Source organism: Staurois parvus, unplaced genomic scaffold (assembly GCF_062004578.1).
Source record: "Staurois parvus isolate SC_StPar_1 unplaced genomic scaffold, SC_StPar_1.0 ptg000538l, whole genome shotgun sequence".
Lineage (NCBI taxonomy): Eukaryota > Metazoa > Chordata > Amphibia > Anura > Ranidae > Staurois > Staurois parvus.
Genome location: NW_028318334.1, coordinates 157,985 through 185,726, shown reverse-complemented (window position 1 = coordinate 185,726; position 27,742 = coordinate 157,985). Strand labels below are relative to the sequence as shown.

Here is a 27,742-nt window from a genome sequence, read left to right as displayed (position 1 = left end):
GCTGATCTCAGCTGCTGCCAAAAAGCAAGCGCACATTGTGATTCCATTCACTTCCTGAACACTAAGGCTACTTTCACACTGACGTTTGAAGCGTTTTTGCATTTAAAAAAAGCACCTGGAAAGCTCCAGAAAAATGCTTCCCTATGTATGTGAATGTATATCTATGTATGTTTTCACACTCATGCATTGCGCTTGTGGTGCGATGTAAAAACTTCTGCTTGCAGCATCTTTGGGGCATGTTTGGTGAGTTAAAAAAAGCCCCATAAACGCCTCTTCCCATTGAAATTAATGTCCAGGCCAGGAAGGGGGTGAGACAGATAAAACTTTATTTTGGTGGTATTTTTCACCGCTGGGATTTTAATTTTTTTGCTATATAAATGAAAAAGTCCAAACATTTTGAAAAAAAAAGTGTTTTTCTTATAAAATTTTGCAAATAAATAATCTTTCTTCATTAATCTTGGACAAAATGTATTCAGCGATCTTTTTGCAAAAAATAAAAATAACCCAAATTATTTTATAACCAAAAATTCTAATAAAAAAAAAACTTACATTTTTATTTAATTTTTTTATATTATTATTTTTTATTTTTTTTAACATACTGTACTACTTGTGGGGGGTGATAAAGATTTTTTTTTTTACACTGATTGCTTTTACACCCATAAAATCTGCAAAAGCAATCACTTCTCCTTCTCTCTGGCTGCATTCTTGCGCCATTGAGAAATACTGTGAGAGCTGTAATTGGTCACAGCTTGTCACAGGGTACAAGGCTGTTGTGAATAGCCTTGTACCATGTGACCTCTGTGATCATTCACAGATTTCACTAGTAGTAAGCAATGATGTCAGCAAGTGACATCTTGCTTACTACTATTCATGTGATCATTGATTGGCCAATCAGTGATCACATGATTGGGACCTCACACAGAGGTCCCGTACAGCGATCTGTGTTCTGCTGTGTCCTACAGACACAGCGGGCACCGGATCGAGGTGCCGCATGCTCCCAGGGAGTGTGCACAGGCAATGGATGCGGGATGACATCTATAAATGGCCACCAACTCCTGCAGTGCTCCTGTCCAGCTGTTTATGTACATGGACCGGACGGGAAGTAGTTAAAAAACACGGTAAAAACGCCTATGCGTTTTTGCTGTGTTTTTGCAGCGGATCAGTGTGAATGTAGCCTTAGTGGGAGGATCTCCCCGCTATAGTCACATGATCAGTACCAGTGTTGTAATAAGAGAAAACTGCTGGAAACATAAATGGGCCAATAACATGAGCAGGAAATGACATTTTTAGGGGATTTTGTATGCCAATCTCATAAAAAACACTCTGTAAACTGTGTTTGAGTTTCTTTGCAGTTTTAGAAAATTAGACTTGTGTGCAGATTTAATGAGAAAGCTATTTCTGAACAAATATGTCTGTCAGTCTTTTAACAAAATAGGCCAATGGCAATAATGCGAAACAGGTTCTGGGTGGCAAAGAACATGTCTGCACTGCAAAGTCTAATTATGAAAGCTGCACAAACATGGACCCTTCACAGCAACGTCTTTGTGACACAATTAGGGCTTATTAACCACGTTACCGCCACCCTATAGCAGAAATACTTCTACAGGGCAGCAGGGGTGTGCAAAATCACGTGTGTATATCTACATGATTTTGCATTTCCAGGCAGGCCCCCGCAAGCCATGCACACGCCCTACCCGCTACACCATTCGCAGCCTCAGCTGTCAATCACCAGGTCCCGGCCAGTGATTACTCGCCGGCACTTGGTGATTGCCAAGTAATACCGACGGGAGAGAACTGTCAGCTCCAGTGTGCTTACAATGGAAAGCACAGACACAGCCTCATGGTAAAACACACACAGCACACAGTTAACCCTTTGATCGCCCCAGATGTTAACCCCTTCCTGCCCAGTGCCATTAATACAGTGTCAGTGCTTTTTATTATCACTGATCACTGTATTGGTGTCACTGGAGATGTCAGTGACACCAAGTCAGTTCTCCCAGTGTCAGAATTTATGACGAAATTTGATTTTTAAAATTTTTGTACTAGACATGTTTAATAGCAAAAAGTCAAAAATATAGTTTTTTTCTAAAAATGTTTGTTTTTGTTTTGGTTATAGTGCAAAAAATAAAAAACGTACAGGCAATCAAATACCACTAAAAGAAAGCACGATTTGTGGGAAAAAAGATGTACATTTCATTTGGGTGCAGCGTTGCTTGACCGCGCAATTGTCAGTTAAAGTAATTCAGCTCCGTAACACAAAAAACGGCCTGGTCAGGATGGGGGGTAAATCCTCTGGAGGGCAAGTGGTTAACACAAGCAGCCGGGGGGCAGTAAAAGCAAGTGGCAGAGCTGCAGTTTTACCTTCTTCCCAACCTAAATGCAGCATGCAGCCATACAGGGCTGTACGCATAGTGTGGCCGAGTTGCTTTGCTTTGCAGATACACCAAAAATTAAACAGTATATCACATTTGGCAATCATTACTGCCCCTGAACATGACCCATTCAAGTGAATGAGTCTTTGTCGCAACCACATGCAATACACCCTATTGCAATGCAGGGGGTTGGAATTTTGAGGGTTAAAGCAAATGGCAAATAGGCCACCTATTACCTCCTCACTGCCTGTCAAACACCTTTGAAAAGAGATCTACTACAGTAAAGGGCCTCTCACCTGGCTGCAGATTAGTTGGCTCGCTACCTCTGCTTGATCAGGTTGCTAAGGGATGTAAGATGAAGAATGAATCCTCCCTGGGAGTGCTCAAGAACCTTGAGGGTTGTGGGAAGCGGAGTTAAAGGCTAAGTTCACCTTTTTTTCCTAAATTCCAGCTTCCCCATGTACCAATATACCATTAATGTGCCTCTGTTGTAGAAAAATACGTAAACAGAAACGCCGTTTCCCATAGAAATGCATTGAAAACCAATTAATCCGTTCCGGAGGTCAGAACATAGGAAACGCTACTAAAATACTGCATAGTTATTTTATCAAGTCATTCGGTATTTTAGTAGTGACAACCATGTGTTAATGTTTCAGCTGTCAGCAGGGTTCCCCACTGACAGTTAAATGTAAAAGAATTGCCGGCAAATAAAAAAGAAATAAATAAACAGCGTGGGGTCCCCCCTCCCATTCATACCAAGCCCTTTGGGTCTGGTATGGATTTTGAGGGGTACTCCCATGCCAAAATTTTAAAAAAAATTACGTGGGGATCCCCCCCAATCCATAACAGACCCTTAGCCGAGCATGCAGCTCGTCAGGTCAGGAAAGGAGGGGGGGCGAGCGAGCGCCCCCCCCCCCTCCTAAACCATACCAGGCCACATGCCCTCAACATGGGGGGTGCTTTTGGGCAGGGAAGGATTCCTCCATCAACACTGGCTGTGTAAATTTGGGAATTGAGCAATTTTCTTTCCTGCTACCTGTAGATGCAGGGAAAAAAAATCTCTGGCCTGCCTTAGAGATGTTTGATCTGGGCTCAGCTACTCCTCATTTGTTGCTTTCCATAGCAGTTTGCTTTGGTTTGACAGCTAATGGTAGCTTTTCAATGGTTTACTAGATTTGTCTTGGCCTTTGACTCTGAAAATAGTTAAAGTGGAATCCAAACCCAACACTAACTATTCCTCAAATTCCCCCTCCCCCCTCCTCCTACCTGTCCTTCTTACCTTGTGTAAAAGAATATTTGTGTGCTTACTCTTTTTTAGCCTATTCCGGTCAGGTTCACCTGATCCTGCAGCTCCAACTGCCATTGTGTCAGTGAGTGGCTACTGCAGTGGAGAGGAGGGAGCACCAACAACTGTTGTGCCATGAGAGCCTATGGGTGACATCAGGGCTTAGCTGTTGTTGGGCGCTCCATTTAGCTGTTGTTGGGCTCTCCATATAGCTGTTGTTGGGCACTCCATTTAGCTGTAGTTGGGCGCTCCATTTAGCTGTTGTTGGGTGCTCCATTTAGCTGTTGCTGGGCACTCCATTTAGCTGTAGTTGGGCGCTCCATTTATCTGTTGTTGGGTGCTCCATTTAGCTGTTGTTTGGCGCTCCATTTATCTGTTGTTGGGCGCTCCATTTAGCTGTTGTTGAGCGCTCCATTTAGCTGTTTTCGGGTGCTCCATTTAGCTGTTTTCGGGTGCTCCATTTAGCTGTTTTTGGGCGCTCTATTTAGCTGTTGTTGAGCTCTGCATGACACATAACTGCAGGATCATGTGCCCAGACTAGACTAAAAAAAGGTCAGTAGAACTCTTTTATACATGGTAGGCAGGATACGTAGGAGGAGGGGGAAGGGAACATTTAAAGGAATAGTTAGTGTTGAGTTTAAATTCCAATGTATGGGCACTCCATTTAGCTGTTGTTGGGCGCTCCATTTAGCTGTAGTTGGGTGCTCCATTTTGCTGTTGTTGGGCGCTCCATTTAGGTGTTGTTGGGCGCTCCATTTAGCTGTTGCTGGGCACTCCATTTAGCTGTAGTTGGGCGCTCCATTTAACTGTTGTTAGGCGCTCCATTTAGCTGTAGTTGGACGCTCTATTTAGCTGTTGTTGGGCACTCCATTTAGCTGTTGTTGAGCGCTCCTTTTAGCTGTAGTTGGGCGCTCCATTTAGCTGTTATTGTGCGCTCCAGTTTTTTAGTTCAGTTGCTCGTCAGTTAGGTTTAGTGCTTCATATGCAAAGTGACAAATTTCTATAAGGGCTTGTGTAGATGACATCAGTTAGATCAGGGGTGTCAAACTGGTGGCCCTCCAGCTGTTGCCAAACTACAAGTCCCATCATGCCTCTGCCTTTGGGAGTCATGCTTGTAACTGTCAATCTTGCAATGCCTCATGGGACTTGTAGTTTGGCAACATCTGGAGAGCTGCCAGTTTGACACCCCCGAGTTTGATGTTTTAGAGATCAATATACAGTATAAATATATTTATAGGTAAAAGTAAAAGAAAATCCCAAATTTGGGGTTGTCCCTAGAAAAGTAATAGTCCCCAGGGGATTCCCTTAATTTGCAGGGATTTCCTCTCACTTCCTGTTTTAGCTATGGAACAGGAAGTGAAGGGAAGTCTCCCCAATGGAATACAGATGGTAAAAAATAAAAATAAAACCTGACAGGGGTTATAAGATTTTTGCCTATGGTTCTACTTTAAGTTTATGCATTCAAAACTTGATATTGTTCCCGAAATTCTGCATCAAATGGAAATTATGCATCTGTGTTGTATACATCTTGACATTTTTTGCCTTTTCCTTTGGGGAACTGATTGCACAGTAAAAAAACACCATTGTATCCATTATTATGTGAACATCACATGACCATGTCATCAGATGGCACTGCCTCGATACATGGCATCACGTAGCATTCCCCCATTACATGTGTGTCCCAATATTTTGGTGTCAAAGCAGTTTAAACATGTAAATTTTTCTTCTTAGTAACCCTTCATACAGTAAACAGATCATTTACCCACCTACCCTTGCTTTCTTAGCCTGCTAGAAAAATAGCAGAACATTGGTCCCTTCTCTTGTTCAGGGTAGTTAGCAGACTGATGTGCATCCATTAAGATATCCTGGTTCTCAAAAAGACAGTAGTGGTACAGATGTAATTACAGCTTCTGGTCCTTGTGAAAATTGGGAGGTTATTATACAAAGATATCAATGGTAAATACAGGAGTTTCATGCAAGCTGGAGTTGTCCTTTCATGTTGTCAGCTTACAACAAGAAATTAGGAGCAAAGTGCATTTCTGGCAAATCGCCAGGGTCTTTAAAGGGATAAAACACAGGGAAATGTCCATGGATTGCAGAGATGTACTGCGTATTATTTTTTAAAAATGTTTATCTGACATACACTTTAAGGGTCATTGGTTATTACGTTATTCATCAGCTAGGCACAGTTTTGTTAACTCAGCTTTAATATCTCTATCAGTATTTAAAAGCAGATTGGTAGCTCCCTTTGTGCTGGTGTCCTTGTGCTCTTTCCATTTCCCTTGGCTTCTGCTCCTCAGTCTGTGTTTGATACTCTTTAAAGTGGTTCTAAACCTCAGACATGAAATATGAACAAAGCATACCGCTCTATAGTGTGTACTTGTCTCAATTAGGAGCACTAAGTGTCATTTCTGTCTGCTGCTTTGTTTCTCTGCTGTCAGCATGAATCACTTCTGAAATGATTTCCTGACACCATGAGAAAAATGGTGACAGTGGAGGGACCTCCAGCAGATTGACAGCCTCAGCTCTGTTCCTGTGAGCAGTGTGGAGGGGTGTGTGCCTTTCCTCCAATCAGCTCTTAGAACTCACCTCACTGATCTCTGCAGAGTGTACTTTCAGTTCTCTGTCCCCTTTTGTCTGAACTCTTAGACAAGTTTTTAAATTCTGTACCTTGAATAGATGTAGAGAAGAGAAATACTGCAGATAAACAGGTACAACGTATGTAGGAGGATTTGTCACTTCATTGTAAGGGTTTGCAACCACTTTAGGTTCTATCAACATCGTGGGAATTTGATCCTGGCTGAAATTCAGGATGGGTTTTGTCATGTCTATTATGTATTATGAATGTAAAGGTTGGGTTTGGCTGGTTTGGGTAAAGCCTATCAGATGCAGTCTGGGTAACTCTTGGTGTATTAAGTGTATCAAAGTTAAATGACAGCTTTGAACTAGGTTGGTCAAACATCAGCTGTGGACCTGCTTTGTTCAATGGAAGCTAATTGCAGTCCGTGCAATAAAAAGTTTGCCTTGGCTGGTTTAGGTAAAGCACATCCCTAGGTCCAGTTTGGATGAATGTAGGTTTATGGCATGTTTTAGAGCTATAGGGCAGCTTTGAAGCAGCCTGCTCAAACAGCAGCTTTTCATCTGGTTTGTTTAGTACAGGGGTTAACGTGTGTTTCAGGACTTTTGAGCTCTGGAAATTCTGGTTGCAGGTTGTCATCATCACTGTTAACCACTTGCCCTCCAGAGGATTTACCCCCCTTCCTGACCAGGCCATTTTTTGTGTTACGGCGCTGCTTTACTTTGACTGACAATTGCGCAGTCATGCAACGCTGCACCCCAGTGAAATTTACATCCTTTTTTTCCCACAAATGGAGCTTTCTTACAGTGTTATTTGATCACCTGTGCACTTTTTATTTTTTGCGCTATAAACAAAAAAAGACTGACAGTTTTGAGAAAAAAAAACAATATTTTTGTCCAGTAAAAAAATGCAAAAAATCTAATTTCGTTATAAATTTAGGCCAAAATGTATTCTGCGACATGTCTTTGTAAAAAAAAAATCCCAATACGTGTAAATTAATTTTCTCTACGTGAAAGTTATAGCGTTCTACAAATGGCGGTATGTATACTAGAATTTTTTTTTTTACTAGTAATGGCGGCAATCAGTGACTTTTAGTGGGACTGCGACGAGCATTCTGACACTGGGGGGAACTGACTGTCACTGACATCCCCAGTGACACCAATACAGCGATCAGTGCTAATAAAAAGCACTGACACTGTACTAATGGCACTGGGTAGGAAGGGGTTAACATCTGGGGCAGTCAAAGGGTTAACTGTGTGCTGTGTGTGCTTTACTGTGTGTTGTGTGTGCTTTACTGTGTAAGCACACTGCTTTGTATGGCTCTGCTATGCAGAGCCATACAAAGCAGTGTGCAGGAGCTGACAGGGGAGAGGACTGTATTGTTTACATACAGGTCTCTCCCCCGTCAGTGATACTTGGTGATCGCCGGGTGCAGGTGGGGAATCACCGGCTGGGACCCAGTGATTGACAGCCGAGGCTGTGAATGGTGACACAGGTAGGGGAAGGCTGCCCGCTTGGAAAACACAGTAGCTCCATGGTAGGGATTCCCCCATCAGCACTGACTGTGTTGATGGGGGAATCCCTCTCGCAGTGCTATTGTGTTCTGCCGGTGGGGAGCCTTCCATACCGGTGGGGAGCCTTCCATGCCAGCAGAACACAATGATCACTGCTGGAGACTATAGCCACCAGCAGCAATCACAAAAAAATTCCAATAGGCTGGATGCACTGATGTTAATCAATGAATTGACTTCAGTACAGCCAGTCTGCCCATAGATGGATCTAATCTCAGCTGGTCCCTGCTGAACCAGCTGAGATCTGATCCATCTATGCAAATTGTCTGAACTTTTAAGGTGCAAACACCTCCACCTCAGGTTTATGACATTCGCTCCATTGCTCTACAGTACATATAACAGTTTTCATTTGATAATTAAACTCTTGCCAGAAGAGAAGTATCTGAAACAATGTTTTATTTAGGACACTTAGGACACTGCATTTAATTGATTTTCATAAGAATTTTTTCATTGTAAGCTAGAGTGTAATTAAAAATGATAAAATGAACTCAATTCATTATAAATTGTGCTAGATAATACTAGAGTGTATAGTAGATGCAGAATTATGAACTGTAGCTCCTGTAGAGTCCTGACTTACTATTATAAATTCCTCTCTTTTTGTAGATGGATCCGGTGCAGAAAGCAGTTATTAATCATACTTTTGGTGGGCCCTCTCCTCCAAGAAGGAAGCCTTTTATATCCTGCAATGTCTGTCATCTCAGGTTCAACTCCCTGGTAAGTAATGAACAGTATAGCAAAGGTATTCTCAGCCGAACAAAACGTACTATGAGCGTATTTGCTATGATTTAAAAAAAATTTCCAGGGACATTGGAAGTCATTGCATAACCTGTAAGTTATTGTAGGCAGAGAATGTATCTTAATTAGGGGTGGGGCATTGCTTTAAAATGGCAAACTTTTGTACAATTTGATTTTAAAACTACTGTACATAGAAGATTTATCATAATAAGGACAGAAATGTGTCCAAGAAAGTGGTATTCAGTGACACGGACTGTTCTAGTACTGTAGCACTTGTTGTGGCTGCTGATCAGTGGTGTATTTAGGTTTTGTGCTGCCCTAGGCAACACAAAAATCAGCACCTCCCCCCCAGGGTTGGTGTCACCCGGTGCAGTAACACTTGGTGACACCCCCTCCAACAATCCCCGCAGAATGGATCGGATCTGCGGATTGAGCATAATGGATCGGACTCCGATCCATTATGCTCAATCCACAGATCCAATTTATCCTGCGGGGATCATCGACTTGCTTTAAAACTTTATATAAATGTGAAATGCGGTATCTAATACTCTAATAAACTAACCCAATATTCATAAAAACTTTCACCCTTGAAATTGCCAGTAATCATATAATAATATGAATAAATCCCCACCTTATAAATCTCCACCCTATGACTAGTATCAAATAAATCCTAGGCAATGTTCATCCAAAAACACAAATACAAAAAATTGTAAATAATATACTATATAAATAAAGTCTCTCAAAAATTTGATGAAATTAATACCCAGTGTCACTAAAGTCCAAAATTATAAACACATAAATAAATGTCCAGACTCCAACTTGATAATTCTAAAAGGTGTTGAGCCCTTCCTCTGGCTCCCAGGAAGTTGGAGAATACCTCAAAGCAAAAAAAAAAAACTCACAATAGTGTATTAACTCAATACCTAATATGCATCAAATCAAATATCACTCTTTCTTGTGCAAAAAAAACAAAAAGTGCAAAAATTGTGAAGGGTAAACCAACACTCTGCAAAATCATTGATGTGCTTCACTCTGTACAAACAACTCCAGTGGTGACGAAACGCGTCAAAGGAAGTGACGTCGGACGTACAGCATGAACCGGAAGTGGTACGGTGGCCATTTTAGATATTGGAATTGAGGTATTCTCCAACTTCCTGGGAGCCAGAGGAAGGGCTCAACACCTTTATCATTTTGGACTTTAGTGACACTGGGTATTAATTTCATCAAAATTTTGAGAGACTTTTTTTATATAGTATATTATTTACAATTTTTTGTATTTGTGTTTTTGGATGAATATTGCCTAGGATTTATTTGATACTAGTCGTAGCGTGGGGATTTATAAGGTGGGTATTTATTCATATTATTATAACCCTGTATAGGTTGCATGCCGATGATCACTGCAGGATGGATCAGATCTGCGGATTGGGGAGGATAATGGATCGGACTCCAGTCCATTAGGCTCAATCTGCAGATCTGATCCATCCTGCAGGGATCATCGGCTTGCTTTGCAACTTACCTTTTCGTGGAGCAGGTCCGGTGTAACCCTGTGCAGTAGGTGTCACCTGGTGCTGCGTGCACCCCCCGAACATGCCTAAGGACACCACTGCCCCCACCCGAGAGAGCCTTTCACTACCACTGCCCCCCATACACCAGCCACCACTGCCCATGGAGAGAGAGAAAGTTACCTTCACAGCTCCGGACATCCCCAGGAACGAGAGTCGGGCTGCGCATACACCGTCATGAAACCCGCAGCCTCTCGCAGAACCCACCAGGCCCCCATGCCGCATGTGTCCCTTCTTCTGAGGGGCACTGCTGCCCCCCTGAAAAATGCCTTGTTTGCCTTGTGGTAAATACACCTGTGCTGCTGATGGGTTGAAGGATTTTGTAGGTGACAAAAATTCTGTGTACGAAAACTAGAAGACATTACAGCATGATGAATTCTGAATAATGTCGAGCAAAACTGGAAATCTTTGCTAAATAAACTCTTCTTGTACCCACACAAAAATAAACCTCCTGAATTGCTATTTCACAATTCAGAATTTCACAGATACCCCTAAACCTTAAGAATCATTTTGAATATGGGCTGAGAGGTAATGCTTTATCCAAGCCTACCTTAAGTCTAGGGTCACACCTAAGCCTTTACTGTTGCGTTTTGTCCTATGGGACAGGTTCACATCTCTGCGTTTTCACCCGCTGCGTGTTTTTGGAAGGGGCCAGGGATTTTTTTTTAAACACAAAAAGTAGCATTGTTGGTTCTATAGACTTCAATGGAGATGCTGCAGAAAAGCATGTTGTGCGTTTTTGATGGGTTTTTGATGCGTTTTATTCTGCCCAGCAAAAAAAAAAAAACAGTGGCAAACATGCATGTGCAAAGACACAAAACGCACTGCAGAAACTAATCAAAAGCAAACTGCATAGGTGTGAACCTAGCCTTAAGCGGAGTTCCAGTGAAAATGAAAAAAAATAAAAGTCAGCAGCCAACTAAACTGTTAGTTCTACACAGTTCTCTCCCCCGTCGGAGATACTTGTCAATCACCGGGTGCTGGCGAGAGATCACTGGACGGGACCCAGTGATTGCCAGCCGAGGCCACGAATGGCATATATACGTGATTTTGCGCACTGGTGCCGTCCTGTAGCAGAATTTCTGCTATAGGGCGGCGCGGAAGTGGTTAATTGGCTGTCCAAGAAGAAAAAGCACCCTTCAGAGCAGAAGCAAGGTTTGGAGGTGTGGTAATCAGAAGAATTTTGGATTTTGCGTAATTTATGAATATGAATTTTTTATAAAGTGCCATTTGTTTTAAAACATACTGTAAAACACCATGTTGGGCTTCTATTCCCCTTGAGAGGAGGAGTCCATGAAGTACTTGGATTGCTGTGGTCTGTATCAGCATGAGAGGAAGAGGTATCCAGTGAGTAAATAAATGTAAAATAATTACACAAATAAATAAAAATGATCATACAAAAAATTAAAAAATAATGAATAATATGTAATAATAAATAAATAATAATTACCATCTAACCCTAAAAATATATGAAATAAGTTATTAATAATAATAATAAGAAGAAGAATAATAAAAAATTATAAATAAAATTTAAAACCCGAATTTATTACAAATAATAATAATAATAATAAAATGTATTTATTTAATGTATAACCAACACATATCTCCCCCCTGTCAGCTCCTGCACACTGCTTTTGTATGGCTCTGAATAGCAGAGCCATACAAAGCAGTGTGCTTACAGTGAAACACAGCACACAGCCTCATAGTAAAACAGCACACAGTTAACCCTTTGATCGCCCCACATGTTAACCCCTCCCCCTTTAGTTCTTTTTTTTTTCACTATGGGGGGGGGGGGCAGTGGATGGTGTCAGTAGGGCAATGGACAGTGTCAGTAGATTTTTGTTTTTCTTATTTTATTTTCTACTTTTTTTACAAATGTATTTTTTAATTACATTCTACAATTTATTTGTTTATTTATTTTACAATGATTTTGGGGGGTCAGTGGGCAGTGGACAGTGTCAGTGAGGCAGTAGATGGTGTCAGTGGAGCAGTGGATTGGTTCAGTAGTTTTATGTATTTATTAATGTATTTATTTTTACACTTTTTTTTGTAATACTTTTTTTCCAATTTATTTTTTGATTATTTTTTTTGCAGAGCTTTGGGGAAGAGGGCAGTGGATGGTGTATTTTCTTCTCTCTTTTTTACTTTATTTTTTATTTTATTTTTTAGTTATGTTTTACAATTTCATTTTGTATTATTTTTTTTCTCAATGATTTTGGGGGGAGCAGTGGACAGTGTCAGTAGAGCAGTGGATGAGGTCAGTAGTTTTTTATTTGTAATATTTTATTTTCTATTATTTTTTAAAATTTAATTTTTTATAATATTTTAGTTTTTTTCACAATGCTTCGGGGGGGGGGGGGCAGTGGACGGTGTCAATAGGGCAGTGGATGGTGTCAGGCGTGCTCTCTGCAGACAACACGGCCCTGCTCTGTGGTCAGTCTATATATAAATAGGTCTGCCTGGGCCGGCATACACGTTGTCGCTGTGCTTTGCTGAGCTTTTTGTCCTGGTGGCTTATTTTGAGCTACTTAAGGTGGATTTTCCATTGCTGCTGAACTCACCTGTTGCCGGGTGTAAGTAAAACCTGTGAGCAGTTCCTACCATCGAAGAGGGTCTACTGAGAGGTCTGGAGAACTTCCCCTGGGTATACTAAGTGCCATCGGAGTGCCACATCCATATCAGGTTCCAGATGACCACTAGTGTCCCTTAAACTGCATGCGTAAAATCATTTTACATCTGGTGAGTGCAAGCACACCCCTTTTTTCTCATCACGGAAGGAGGTTTAAAGCGAATGTTTGATATCTTCCTCATTTGGAAAATTGACGCACCTTTGAATAATTTATGGACTTTTATTTTATTATAAATCATTACATACGATAAAATATGTTGATAGAATGCTGTTGTCACTTTATGAATATCTATTGTCTTCATCAAGACATCACTATTATACCACTTAATAGCGCATATCTTTGCGTGTCTACCACTATTATTTCACTTAAATATTTAATATTTTAGCGCTGCATTTTTTGATTATAATTGATGGTGTCAGTAGTTTTTTGATTTTATTACTTTATTTCCTATTATATTTTACAATTTTCCTTTTTAATTATATTCTACAATTTATTTTTGTATTTTTTTTCATAATGACTTGGTGGGGGGAAGCAGTGGACAGTGTCAGTGGGGCAGTAGATGATATCAGTAGAGTAGTGGATGGGGTCAGTAGTTTGTTTATTTATTTTACCGATTTTTTTTAATTAATTGTTTCCAATTTGCTTTTTTATTATTTTTTGAACAATGCTTTGGGGAAGGGGGGGGGGGCAGTGGATGGTGTCAGTAGTTTTTGTTTTTGTTATTTTATTTTCTATAGATTTTTTACAATTTTCTTTTTTATTAATTTAAAAAATAATTTAATTATGTTTTTTCACAATGCTTTGAAGGGGGGGCAGTGGACGGTGTCAGTAGTTTTTGTTTTTTATTATTTTATTTTCTATTATTTTTTACAATTTAATTTTTTCATTATATTTTACAATTAAATTTTGTATTATTTTTTTCACAGTGATTTTGGGGGGAGCATTTATAAATTTATTTATTCATATATTATTACTATTTTCTTTTTTAAATTTTTTTATTTGAGCTGTACATCACGCAACAAAACTTGCATAAACACGCACATTGCGCATTTCCATTCATTTCTATGGGAGAAAAAGAACACGCCAAAAACGCACTAATCTGCCCAATGTGAGCTACAAAAAAAAGCTCCAGAACTTGTTTGAGCTTCAGGCAACTTGGAGTGAAGATGTGAACCATCTCCATTGAGAATAATGATTTTTGCTCCTCAAGCATTTTGGAGCTTCGAGGTACAAAGCTGTCAGGTGTGAATGGGGCCTCATGCAGTTACGCACATGAATAGATGTTTTGTGCAGAAAAACTTGCAGTGAAAACAAAAATCCTCCCATCGGTGACAACACTGACACCATGTACCAAAACGATCCAATTGCAATCTGACCAACCAGCACCTTTTACTTTTCCAGCCACCTATCACACTGACCCAATGTCGTCCGAATGTAAACAAAGGTGTGGGCCATTGACACCAGTTACTATATATGGAAAATGACATCACCCGCCCCTTTGTTTTCATGTAGACCGCAATGGAGCAGTGCGGGTGGAAAAGTGGCAGCAGCCAAATAGTTTGGTTGCAGTCGTGATCACTGGAAGGATGTACTTAAAGAGGGCTGGCAGGTTCTGATAAGTCCCCCACCCACGGACCCCCACAACTGCTGGGCAAGTATTGTGGGAAAGAAGGTCTTGCCCTTAGTAACATGGGGACAAGGTGCTTTGTCGGGGACAAGAACACATTATTACGTTAAGGGCATGTGGTCTGATATGGTTTAGGAGGGCGGAGGTGCATATTGTTGCCCCCCCCCTTTTTTTTTGCCTGATAGCCTGCATGCTTGGCTATGGGTCTGGTATAAATATTAATGGGGGACCCTACGATTTTGCAGAGTTTCCCCTTTATCTTTATATCAGACCTCAGTTTTGATTAGGGTCTGACATGAATGATAAAGGGGAATCCCATACATTTTTGTTTTGTTTTTGCATTGGGCCTCCCTTTCATATGTATATCAAACCCTAATCCTGGATGAGGGTCTGGTATGGATGTTGAGGGGGAACCTTACACTTTTTTTCATAGTTTTTGCCACGGGGTTCCCTTCCATGTTCACATCAGACCCTAATCCTGGATGAGGGTCTGGTATTGATATTAAGGGGGAACTTTACACTTTTTGTAATAGTTTTTGCCTTGGGGCTCCCTTTCATATTCATATCAGACCCTAATCCTGGATGAGGGTCTGGTGTAGATATTAGGGAGAAACCCCACAATTTTGTTTTATAGTTTTTGCCTTGGGGCTCCCTTTCATTTTTATATCAAACCCTAATCCTGGATGAGGGTCTGGTGTAGATATTAAGGAGAAACCCCACAATTATTTTTTATAGTTTTTGCCTTGGGGCTCCCTTTCATATTTATATCAAACCCAAATCCTGGATGAGGGTCTGGTATGGATATTAAAGGGGAACCTTGCACTTTTTTTTATAGTTTTTGCCTTGGAATTCCCTTTCATATTTTTATCAAACGTTAATCCTGGATGAGGGTCTGGTATGGATATTAAGGGGGAAGCTTACACTTTTTTCATAGTTTTTGCCTTGGGGTTCCTTTCCATATTCATGTCAGACCCTAATCCTGGATGAGGGTCTAGCATGGATATTAAAGGGGAACCTTGCACTTTTTTTTATAGTTTTTCCCTTGGGATTCCCTTTCATATTTTTATCAAACCTTAATCCTGGATGAGGGTCTGGTATGGATATTGAGGGGGAACCTTGCACTTTTTTTTCATAGTTTTTGCCTTGGGGCTCCCTTTCATATTCATATCAAATCCTAATCCTGGATGAGGGTCTGGTATGGATATTAAGGGGGAACCTTACAGTTTTTTTTTCTTAGTTTTTGCCTTAGGGTTCCTTCCATATTCACATCAGACCCTAATCCTGGATGAGGGTCTGGTATAGATACTAAGGGGAAACCCCACAATGTTTTTTTATAGTTTTTGCCTTGGGGTTGCCTTCCATATTCACATCAGACCCTAATCCTGGATGATTAAGTGGGAACCCCACACGTTTTATCCATTATTTGCCACTGTATTACTTTCTATATTCATATCATGCCCTAATTCTGGATGAGCGTCTGATATAGATATCAGGAGGAACCCCACACTTTTTTTCACTTTTCATGTGGAGTTCCCCTTCATATTCATATTAGACCCTAAACCCATGCAGTTTTTCTCTTCTCAACCAACAAATGAGAGGAGAAAGGGATGACACAGGATTGGGGTAAAAAGACGTGAAAACTGATGTGAACATACAGAAATCCATCTGCAATACACATAAACCTTGGGTCTGTGCCCCTTTTGTTGGCAGTTATGCACATATGGTGAGAATGAGCCCTCAATAAATGTAGTAGCTGCACTTGAAGTATGTTTCATAACAGCTGTCATCTGCACAGATTTCCTGATGTCAGTAAAACGTTGTTACGATAATTGCACCTATTCATTTGTATTTGCTAAGTGGTCTTTGTTAAGCAACTCCATTATTTTAAAGGGCATATTTCTTCTCATAATAATGAAGACATGCTTGTTTGGGCATTTGACATGAAGTCCAAGACACTATAAGCAAGCCCTGTATGATGCAAGGCACAGATGACTATTACACAAGCGTATTCATTCATTTTCACGTTGGATCGGGCATGACTTGCACCAAACAAAAGCCCATCTATGGACACATAACAGAATTTTTTATACCAAGAGTTAGCTGTCTGATCTTCTTTAAAAGAAATCCTTTGTCACTGGAAGTCGTGTCTTCTGTTTCGAGAATATGGGTGGGTTTAATGTATCCACCTGGTAGCCATTTAAAGTATGAATGAAGAATTGACGAGCCAAGCTAATTCCTCCCTGGTCTATTTAACACCACTGGCTGTGCTGGTTAATGGCTGTGGATGCAGTTAAAATCATTAGACCCCTGTAGAGACACTTGGATGCGGAGATTGCTCCTTTTCTTATCGCCATTTCAGCAGTACGTTACAGCGGGGAATGCACATGTTCACATGCTATAGGTCAGGACAAGGTTTTGTTGGGATGGTTAGGAGGGTTTTTTCTGGAGGATAAGCTGTATAATCAGTGAATTCAATACTGTCTCTCCATCATCATTAGATACACATGGATGCCAAATCCTAGGAGACTGGTGAATCCCAAACTAATATATTGGAGGCACTGCGCCACCACATTTTTTAATCTGTGTATCTGCCTGACAATTCTATGGGGCACATTAGCCCCTTGCGTCATATATTTTTATGCGCCATTCTTTTGAACAGCAGACCAAAAATTGTGCATGCAGGATTTTCAGCAGCACACGGTACTACAGTGCAAATAACGCATTGCAATGCAGGTGCGGTGGGGTGCCATACAAAATGAATAGCACATAACATACACATTGGGGGTTATTTACTAAAACTGGAGAGTGCAAAATCAGGTGCAACTCTGCATAGAAACCAATCAGCATCTAGTCTTAATTGAACAAGACGAAGTTAGAAGCTGATTGGCTATCATGCACAGTTGCACCAGATTCTGAGCGCTTCAGTTTAAGTAAATCTCCCCCATTACATCACTGGTGTGAACAAGCCCCGAATTAATACATTTTTCTTAAAGAATATGTCAACCCGACATATTTCATATTCCTGATACTGTATGTGCCTGCTGTACCATGTACTTGTATGAAAAAGTAACCTGTTCTCTCTTTGTATTGCCTCCTTTGTGTGAAATTCCTGGTGTTCCTCTCAGTCCCTGTGATCTCCTATTAGAAACTCACCACTCTCAGTAGGAGAACACAGCATGGTCAGTTCTCTAGCTGAGCTGAGAACTCAGCCTGCTGTCCTCCAATGATCAGACTTGTGCTGCCATGCCCCCCTGCATAGCCATTCACTGGGAAGTTCAGTGTGCTGCTGTTTCTCCTCCCCCCTACTTTCTTTTGTTGATAATCTGGTGCTCTTAGAACCCTGCATATGTTGCAGAGTAAATGTTCCCAAAAAAACCCATAACCCTGCTATCTTTCACATAAAGAAAGTCTACAATAAAAAAAAAATGCTGGTTGTAATGGGTTTATCCCAGTCAGACTTGCTTTTTGAAGTCCCAGTGTGACTCGCGATACAGGAACACGAGAGCGGAAGTTACAAAGCGTAGGCTTCCATAGTGTATTCCCAGTTACCCTATGGTGTACTAAATTCTTTCTCCAGCAGATTTGGGCTCGTTCTCACCATGGTGCAGAGACGTCAGTTTTTCTGCACGCATTCTGCAAGGGAACAATGAAATCAATTGTTCTCTATGTGCCCTGTTCACACCACAACACTTGTATCACATGCAGATTTTTTCTGTGCTGGAATCTGCAACGTATATAAAACTCATTGAAGAACGCATGAAAACTGATGTCTCTGCAAGTGAAATCTGTGTGTCATTTTCCATCAGTTTTCCTGCATGTATGGTGTGAACGAAGCCTAAAGAGAACCTAGATTAAAATGAAGGCCATGCAATGAACATTCAAGTGGCATAGTATTACAAGCAGTAAAAAAGCTTTAAAACACATCCTAATTAACAGCTGTAGATGCATGCACTGGGGAGCAATTCATCCTCAATTTCAAAGCAGTCTTTCAGTTGGCTCTCTGAGCAGCTCAGCTCACTCTGCTTCATTCTGCCAGAGTACAGTATCTACTCTGTGCTTATGTTAGAGGATGTAATGCTGCTTTTTCACTGCTGGGAGGAAGGAGGGAGCTGCGTTGCTGAAAGAACAACCTAATTTCAGTGCTTCTGCTGTAAAGAGGAATGAATTGCTATGAATTGCTCTACAACGCCTGTAATTTCATAGATCATTGATATCTTGTCATAACGCTCATTTACTGCTTGTTAAGGATATGTAAATACTAGGAATGCAGCGGTGCTGATACTGGGTATTTTCATGAGTAGTAATACTTGTGAAAATGCTCCCGATACCTGAAACCAATACTCTCAGTGCGATTTGCGTCAATAGCATGCGATTTGAACAGGAATGCGGTACAATTCCTGTACAAACAGCATGCGGCTTCCCCACTGCTCCTGTGTGAACCCAGGCTTGTGATAGCCTGAGTTCACACAGGAGAGGTGCAGGTAACCTCCTTGCATCAATCCCATGCTGAGCGGAGAGTGGGCATGTGGGGATGTATACATGGTGGTAGATGCTCCGTATACTCTGCTGTAGGAGAGGAGAGAAAGCAGCGGGGATTTGAAATCCCCATGGCTTTCTCTCCTCTCCTTGCAGGGATGACAGTTCGGTCTAGAGGGTTTTTGATTCGTCAACACCATCACATGGATGGTGCTGACCAATCAGAAGCCATCTAGCCCGTACTGTCATTTCATGAATGCTTCAATTTGCTCCAGCAGGGAAAAAAATAATCTCCTTCCTTATCCATCAGAAGGCAATCGGATATTCCAGGATCAAAAATGTCTGATATTGTTACCAGCTCTTGCATTCATGCATCCAGTGCTTTTTAAAACAATCTACTGAGCTGACCAGAGCCAGCTCTTAAAGCAGAACTCCGGGCAAAAAGTTATTTACATAGTTGTATTGCCACTTTCCTACCTTCCTAGAATATGTAGTCTGTCTTCGGGTTGCCTTTGTAGTTTCTGAGAATGAGCATGTGCATTTTTTAGATCATGAGGTTAATCCCCTATGTCTTCCTGTTTGTAAGACCAGTGGCTGCTATGCCTCCTATTCCCCCAGCCACTGGTCTTGGCACATCCCTTCTGTAGTTCTCATGTCAGTGAGCAGTCATGCAATTCCTGCTGGCTGTAGTGGGCGGAGCAGTTTGAGACTCCCGATCTGAACTGCCTACAGACACAGTGTGCCCCTCCTTCCATCCAATAGTAACAGCTGTCAGCAAGACTGGGGCCAAATGCATTTATTGCCATACATGCCTGACAACAGGCTGGGGTAAAGCATTTCACTGGAGATTCAGAAGGCACTGTGACAGCCCAGCACACATCAGCCATCACTATTACCTTTGCCGATCTCCCAGACACACAGGAAGAGATTACAGAGATGGAACATGTGTGCAGAGAGAGTACAGGGATGGAACATGTGTGCAGAGAGAGTACAGGGATGGAACATGTGCGCAGAGAGAATACAGGGATGGAACATGTGTGCAGAGAGAGTTCAGAGATGGAACATGTGTGCAGAGAGAGTTCAGAGAGAGAACATGTGTGCAGAGAGAGTACAGCGATGGAACATGTGTGCAGAGAGAATACAGCGATGGAACATGTGTACAGAGAGAGTACAGCGATGGAACATGTGTGCAGAGAGAGTACAGCGATGGAACATGTGCGCAGAGAGAATACAGGGATGGAACATGTGTGCAGAGAGAGTTCAGAGATGGAACATGTGTGCAGAGGGAGTACAGCGATGGAACATGTGTGCAGAGAGAATACAGCGATGGAACATGTGTACAGAGAGAGTACAGCGATGGAACATGTGTGCAGAGAGAATACAGCGATGGAACATGTGTACAGAGAGAGTACAGCGATGGAACATGTGTGCAGAGGGGGTACAGCGATGGAAAATGTGTGCAGAGAGAGTACAGCGATGGAACATGTGTTCAGAGAGAGTAAAGGGATGAATCATGTGTACAGAGAGAGCACAGCGATGGAACATGTGTGCAGAGAGAGTACAGGGATGGAGCATGTGTGCAGAGAGAGTACAGTGATGGAACATGTGTGCAGAGAGAGTACAGTGATGGAACATGTGTGCAGAGGGGGTACAGCGATGGAACATGTGTGCAGAGAGAGTACAGTGATGGAATATGTGTGCAGAGAGAGTACAGGGTTGGAACATGTGTGCAGAGAGAGTACAGGGATGGAACATGTGTGCAGAGAGAGTACAGGGATGGAACATGTGTGCAGAGGGGGTACAGCGATGAAACATGTGTGCAGAGGGGGTACAGCAATGGAACATGTGTGCAGAGGCTATAGAGTGGTGGAACATGTGTGCTAATAGTGTAATGGTAGAAAAAGAGCTGTACAGTGGTAGTGGCACATGTGTACAGGGAGGGTGCAGTGATGGTTGAACAGGTACATTCTTCCCACTGACCACGATGTAAGGGGAACATTCTTCCCACTTACTACTGACATAAGGGGGGCATTTCTTTTACTGGCCACAGACATAAGGGGGACATTTGTCCTACTCACTACCAATGAATTGGTTTTAGTGAGTTACCCTGAGATCTGAAAATTATTTTGGTGTTCCTGAGGGGTAAAATGTTGGGAAGAACTGCTTTAAAATGTATCAATGATATAGCGTAGAACAGTTGCCTCTTCAGCTACTGTAGAACTACAAGTCAAGCTGACCCCCCAGTTTATACTGTGCCACCATACATGCCGACCCATGCTAAACAATGTTTAGTTACCACAACTGCTGCTTCCTAGAACATTCTTTTATGACCCCACTGGAGGGAGACGATCTGTTTCTGTGACCCCACTGGAGAGGGACTTCCTTTTTCTGTGACCCCACTGGAGAGAAACTTATTTTTTCTGTGACCCCACTGGAAGGACACTTCCCCTCACTTTCTAACCCTGTGGTCCCAATGGAGCAATACTTTCTGTTTCTGTGTCCCCACTGGAGGGAGACTTCCCCTCACCTCCTGTCCCTGTGACACCACTGGAGGGAGACTTCCTGTTTTTGTGACACCACTGAAGGGAGTCTTCCCCTCACTTCCTTACTCTGTGACCCCACTGGAGGGAGACCCTCTGTTTCTGAAACCCGACTGGAGCGAGACTTCCTGTTTCTGTGACCTGACTGGAGGGAGATTTCCTGTTTCTGTGACCCCCACTGGAGGGAGACTTCCTGTTTCAATGACCCTCACTGGAGGTAGACTTCCTGTTTCAATGACCCCACTGGAGGGAGATTTCCTTTTTCTGTAACCCGCACAGAAGGGAGACTTTTTGTTTCTGAGAACCCGCTGGAGAGAGACTTCCTGTTTCTGTGACCCTCACTGGAGGGAGACTTTCCCTCACTTACTGACCCTATGACCTTACTTGGAGGGAGACTTCCTGTTTCTGTGACCCCACTGGATTGCAACCGCCTATTTCTTTGACCCCACTGAAGGGAGACTTCCTGTTTCCTTGACCCCACTGAATAGAGACTTCCTGTTTCTGTGACCCCACTGGAGGGAGACTTCCTTTTCCTATGACCCCACTGGAAGGAGACGTCCTGTTTCTGTGACCCCACTGGAGGGAGACTTCCTGTTTCTGTGACCCCACTGGAGGGAGACTTCCCCTCAATTCCTGACCCTGGCACAGGAACTGCTGTAAAAACATTGTCAGAAGTTCAACACCTTCCTTGCTGTACTTTAAATGTGTTCTTGTCTGTGACCTAATGGGACATGCTTTCCATTTGCTAAACATTTTGCAGATGCATGCTTTACATTTCTAAGATTGTCACCTAACTGTCCTGCTTTGTGGTGCTGAGCAATGGCTGGAGAATGAAGGGGCGTGATTTATGTTGAAGTGGGTGAGTACACATGCAACATGTACAGGCCTAATGTACCCGCCCACATTCAATGCAATTGAATTAAATCATATGCAATAGAATTAAAAAATGTTGAAGGTATAAAAAGAGAAAGTAGGAAAATAGAAAAAAAAGATGAAAAAATAAGAGGTAGAGTATACAGAAAAAAAAAAGCTGTCAAGGTGATCTATGTGACCTTCCCAAAAGCCATCAGGGTTACAGGGATATGTTTGACATGGTCAAGACTATCCCCTAGCTTTTTGTTAATCATAGTCATAGCTGATACTGCTCTTAACCTCCTCAAAGTGGTTGTAAACCTCAGACAGTAAATATGAAAAAAGCATATCTCTGTATAGTGTGTACTTGTATTAGGAGCACTAAGTGTCATTTCTGTCTGTTGCTTCATTACTCTGCTATCAGCATGAGTAACTTCTGACAAGTTTTCCTGACACCAAGAGAAAAATGGTGACGGGAGGGACTTCAAGCAGATAGACAGCCTCAGCTCTGTTCCTCTGAGCTGTGTGAAGGGGGTGTGTCTCCTTCCTCCAACCAGCTCTCAGAGCTCTCCTCACTGAGCTCTGCAGTGTTATTTCAGCTCTCTACCTCCTTTTGTTGAACTCTCAGACAAGCTGTATACATTCTGGACTTTGAACAGCTGTAGAGAAGAGAAGACTGCAGATAGATAGGTACAGTTTATGTAGGAGAATTTGTTTCATCTCTGTGTATCTCGTATATGTAAGGGTTTACAACCACTTTAAAATCTTGAACCAGCACTTGGGACAAAGAGGAATGCTGGACAAAGTGCCCTTGGAACTTTGCAGGCTATTCATAAGGTTGCTGGTAAATCTACAGTTCCACATTTAACTTCGAAGTAGTTCATGAACTTAAAGTTGAATTACAGGTATGGATATTTTATACTGTACATGCAAGCGGGTAAAATAAGTATTGAACATGTCACCATTTTTCTCAGTAAACATATTTATAAAGATGCTATTGACATGAAATCTTCAGCACATGTCAGTAACAACCCATGGAATCCATACATACAAAGAAACCAAAACAAATAAGTTCAGAAGTTAAGTTACGTGTAATAAAATGGAAAGGCAAGGGAAAAAGTATTGAACACGCTAACTGAAATTTATTTAATACTTTGTACAAAATCCTTTGTTGATAATGACAGCTTCAAGATGCCTCCTGTATGAAGAAATGCACTGTGTGTGATTTTTGCCCATTCTTCCACGCAGTCTTCAAATCTTGAAGGTTCTGTGTGCCTCCTGTATGAACTCTGATCTTTAGTTGTTTCCATAGAGTTTCTATTGGATTCAAGTCAGGTTATTGGCTAGTCTATTCTAGCAGCTTTATTTTCTTTGAAACCAAATGAGATTTTCCTTGGCTTTGTGTTTGGGATCATTGTCTTGCCGAAATGTCCACCCTCATTTCATCTTCGTCATCCTGGTAGATGGCAGCAGATTTTTATCAAGAATGTGTTGGTACATTTTTCCATTCATCCTTCCTTCAATGACATGACGTTTGCCAGTACTGTATGCTGAGCAACAGCCCCACACCATGATGTTCCCTCCTCCAAACTTCACTGTTGGTATGGTTGTTTTGGGGCGATGTGCAGTACCATTTGTCCTCCAAACATGGTATGTATTATGACATCCAAAGAGTTCAATTTTGATCTCATCTGACCAGACTATATTCTCCCAGTATTTCACAGGCATGTCTAAATGTTATACAGCAAACTTTAAACAAGCTTCAACATGCTTTTTCTTCAGCAATGAAGTCTTGCATGGTGAGCATGCATACAGGCCATGGCGGATGAGTGCAATACTTTTTGTTTTCTTTGAAACAATTGTACCTGCTAATTCCAGGCCTTTCTGAAGTTCTCCACAAGTGGTCCTTGGCTCTTGGTCAACTCGTCTGATAATTGTTTTCACTTCTCTGTCAGAAATCTTGTGAGGAGCACCTGGTCATGGCCGGTTTTTGGCAAAATGATGTTCTTTCCACTTCTGGATTATGGCCCCAACAGTGCTCACTGGAACATTCAGAAGTTTAGAAATCCTTACCTAACCAATGCCATGAGTATGTTATGCAACAGTAAGGCTGCGAAGGTTTTGAGAGAGCTCTTTGCTTTTACCCATCATGAAATGTTTCTTGTGAGACATCTCGGTAATGAAACACCTTTTTATAGGCCATCTGAATTGCTTTCTAATTACTGATATATTTTAGCTGGTATCTTGGCTTTCCATGCCTTTTTGCACCTCCCTTTCTTCATGTGTGCAATACGTTTTCCCTGTGTTATTCCATTTTATTACACATAACTTATTTTTTGAACTTATTTGTTTTGGTTTTTTTGTATGTATGGATTCCATGGGTTGTTACTGACATGTGGTGAAATATTCATGTCAATAGAAGCTTTAGAAATATATTTACCAAGAAAAATGGTGAATGTTCAATACTTATTTTACCCACTGTAATTACATTGGTCCAACGCAGCTATGCATTTACCATACCTGGCCAATGCCCCTGGAAGCTGGACATCACCGAAGTAAATACTTCAGTGATCTCCACTTGCTTCTGGGTCCCGCACCAAGCAGCTGCCCTTCTGCATTCTGAACATAGAATGTCAGCTGCTCAGCACAGGTGTCACTCAGATAATACTTTCCATTAAAATTCTGACTGGCTGAGGTTGAGAGCATGATGTCCCGGCTCGCCTCTCCACCTTATCTCAAAGGACAGCTTGCATTTATTTAAAAAATGACCCACAAGCAAGTGGAGATCACTGGTGTAGTGGTGTCTACTTGAGTGATTTCCAGCTTCCAGAGGCATTGGCCAGGTATGGTATATAAATCGTTACATTGGTTCAAGCTGAACCAGTGTAACTATGTAAAAATATCCATACCTGGAATTCATCTTTAAAATATTTACTTTCAAAGTATAGAGATTAAACTCCCCATTTTAACTTTGTGAACCATATCCTCATCGCTGGTCTGTCTATGTGAATGCTCCATGTTCCAAGAGATGGAAAGTGTGATCTCACCACCTTGCTTCTTCTCCTTGTCCAATCATAAACCGCTTTGCATTTATTCAGCAAATGCAAAACAGTTTCTGAATGGTGCCCATGCCAAGCGTCTGACATCCTGTGTTCAATAAGCTGGATGGCAGCCACTCGGTGCAGGACCCAGATGCAAATGGAGATATCTGGAGTAGCGGTGTCTACTTTTGCGATTTCCAGCTTCCAGTGGCCTCAGCCAGGTCTGGTATATCAATGATATATTTATGGTCCAAAGTAGACAAATGTAACTATGTAAAAAAAATATACCATACCTGGAATTCATCTAAGTATCATGTTAGTGACAGATTCAAGAAGTACCTGATATCTAAAAGGAAGCAAAATGAATTTCCCTGCTGGTAAGGAAGTCAAGTTTTGGAGGATAAGGGAGGGTGTACAATAAAAAAAAGAACAGAAAAAGTGAAGCAATGATAATAAGCTGAGCACTCTAACCCTCTGCCTGTACTCTCTCTGCTTCCTAGCACATTGCTTCCCTTTTCCCTGCACTTCTCCTTTTATCCTTCCATTCACATTCTTTATCATTCTTGTTCTCCACTCCACATTACACTGGCTGACCCTCTGGTCTGAACTTTCCTCACTCACCAGTTTCTGCTAAAATGGTTGAATTTCGATCTGTAGGTACCCAGCTTTACTTTATTTTTCTATAAAGCCTTTCTTAAAGTATAGGTCGAGGCAGAAACGTTTTTTGATGTTTGGACAAAGTAGAAAAGATTAAAATATCTATCAGGTTTTTATTGCTGTCTGCATCTCTATTAGGGAGATTCACCCTCTCTGTTTGTCCTGGTGACCATTATCACCAGGAATGGAGGAGACATCTTCCAATGGGCACACTACCAGGGATTTTCCTTACTTTGGAGAAGATTCCTTTAACTTCCAGTTGTGGCTATGTGACAGGAAGTGAAGGGAAATCTGGAAAACAGGTGGCAAAAATAAGATGGGTTATAACCCTACTCTATACTATCCAAATCAAATAATAACGTGTTGTCCTCAGTTTTTTCCTTTTATTCTACAAACCCAAATCTGTCTATAGAAAGGTCTTTTTGATTATAGGGTTTAGCTGTTCTGATATTGATCACCAGCTACCTGTCCTGCCTTCTGATACAAGCATTATCCTATTTCATACATGCTGAAAGAAATACTTTGGAAAGAGCAATACAGAACACTATACATGCCATTGCTTGCAATCCATCTGAGATCTGGAGGTAGAAAAACGGTAACAACAATTTTAATACTGTTCATGCAGAATTAGATTTAGTACCCCGTCACACCAGTGAGATTTCAGATGCAATTTGTGGATTGAAATTGCATCTAATGAATGTGAATGTCAGTGTCTTAACATGTGCGCTTTGCTGCAGCATGATTTCTAAAGTAGTTCTTGCATTACTTTTTCTGCAATTTTGTCATGATTTCTCATATGTAGAATATAATGGAAATCTGACTGCAAATTGCAAAAATTCATTGAAAATCTGCACAAGCAGCAATAAAGTCTTCAGAAAACAAATCGTGCAATGTTAAATCACAGCAGTGTGACCGGCGACTTAGACTTGTGCAGGTTTATCTTACAAGTCATTTTCTCTACCTACTCGGATGTACAGAAACCAAGGACACGAATGTGTGTATTGTACAACTATAATAGCTAATTAAACACAACATAGTGACACTCTACAAATAACATATAAGATATGAGCACAGTAATATTTCGGGCCGTTCACTGGCTTCCTCCGCGCACCCTACCCTTTGCAATCATCCATGCGTATAACTCCTCAGTGATGCTTTCAGGGATTTGTTTGCAGAGTACAGATCTGAGATGCTTCTATGGTATCAGATAAGTGTTGTGCGTTCATAACAGTGGTCGGGGGCATTTTCCTTCATTCCCAGCATGATTCCTGGCTCCCCACAGTCTCCAATCAACATTTGATTTGATACGTATCCCTAGGCTGTCCATTCCAGCAGAGGGGATCTGTCTTTTTTCCTTCCCCGCGGCAACTACTTCTGTTCTGAACGACTGCTATAGCTGGGAGGAGGCAAAACAGGTTTGAAGGTTAAAATCAGAGAGAACTGATACCCACACAGTGTGCTAGCTTTCTGGTCATTTCTTTAACAGAACAAACATATTGGCCAAAAATAAAGAATATTGACAGTATAATTAGAAATAGAAACCTAAAGGAGTGAAGGCAGAAAAAAGACCAAGTGGTCCATCAAGTCTGCCCCATTTTGTTTTTTACTTTTTCGTATAGATTTATGTTTGTCCCAAGCACATCTGAATGCTAAATATGATTTAACAATATTTGTAAACTGCAACATTCTTTGGCAATTTAAAAAAAACAGTGGATTTGATTTTACTGAGTGCCTTGGATCAGTCTGATGATAAAATTATTTAAAAAAATAACTCATCACAAACCAGTGTACTGTATTAGTCCCATGGTCATTGTAA

General features: G+C 41.4%; 1 protein-coding gene across 2 annotated transcripts in view; it reads left to right on the top strand.

Annotated features, from left to right (window-relative positions):
• Nucleotides 1-27,742, top strand: part of ZNF385C (zinc finger protein 385C) — a 243,714-nt gene that overhangs the window by 172,058 nt on the left and 43,914 nt on the right. For both annotated transcript variants that reach the window (XM_089690623.1, XM_089690624.1), the window contains exon 3: nucleotides 8,410-8,520. In XM_089690623.1, coding sequence (XP_089546749.1) covers nucleotides 8,410-8,520 — 111 coding nt within the window. The remainder of the gene's footprint in view (nucleotides 1-8,409; nucleotides 8,521-27,742) is intronic.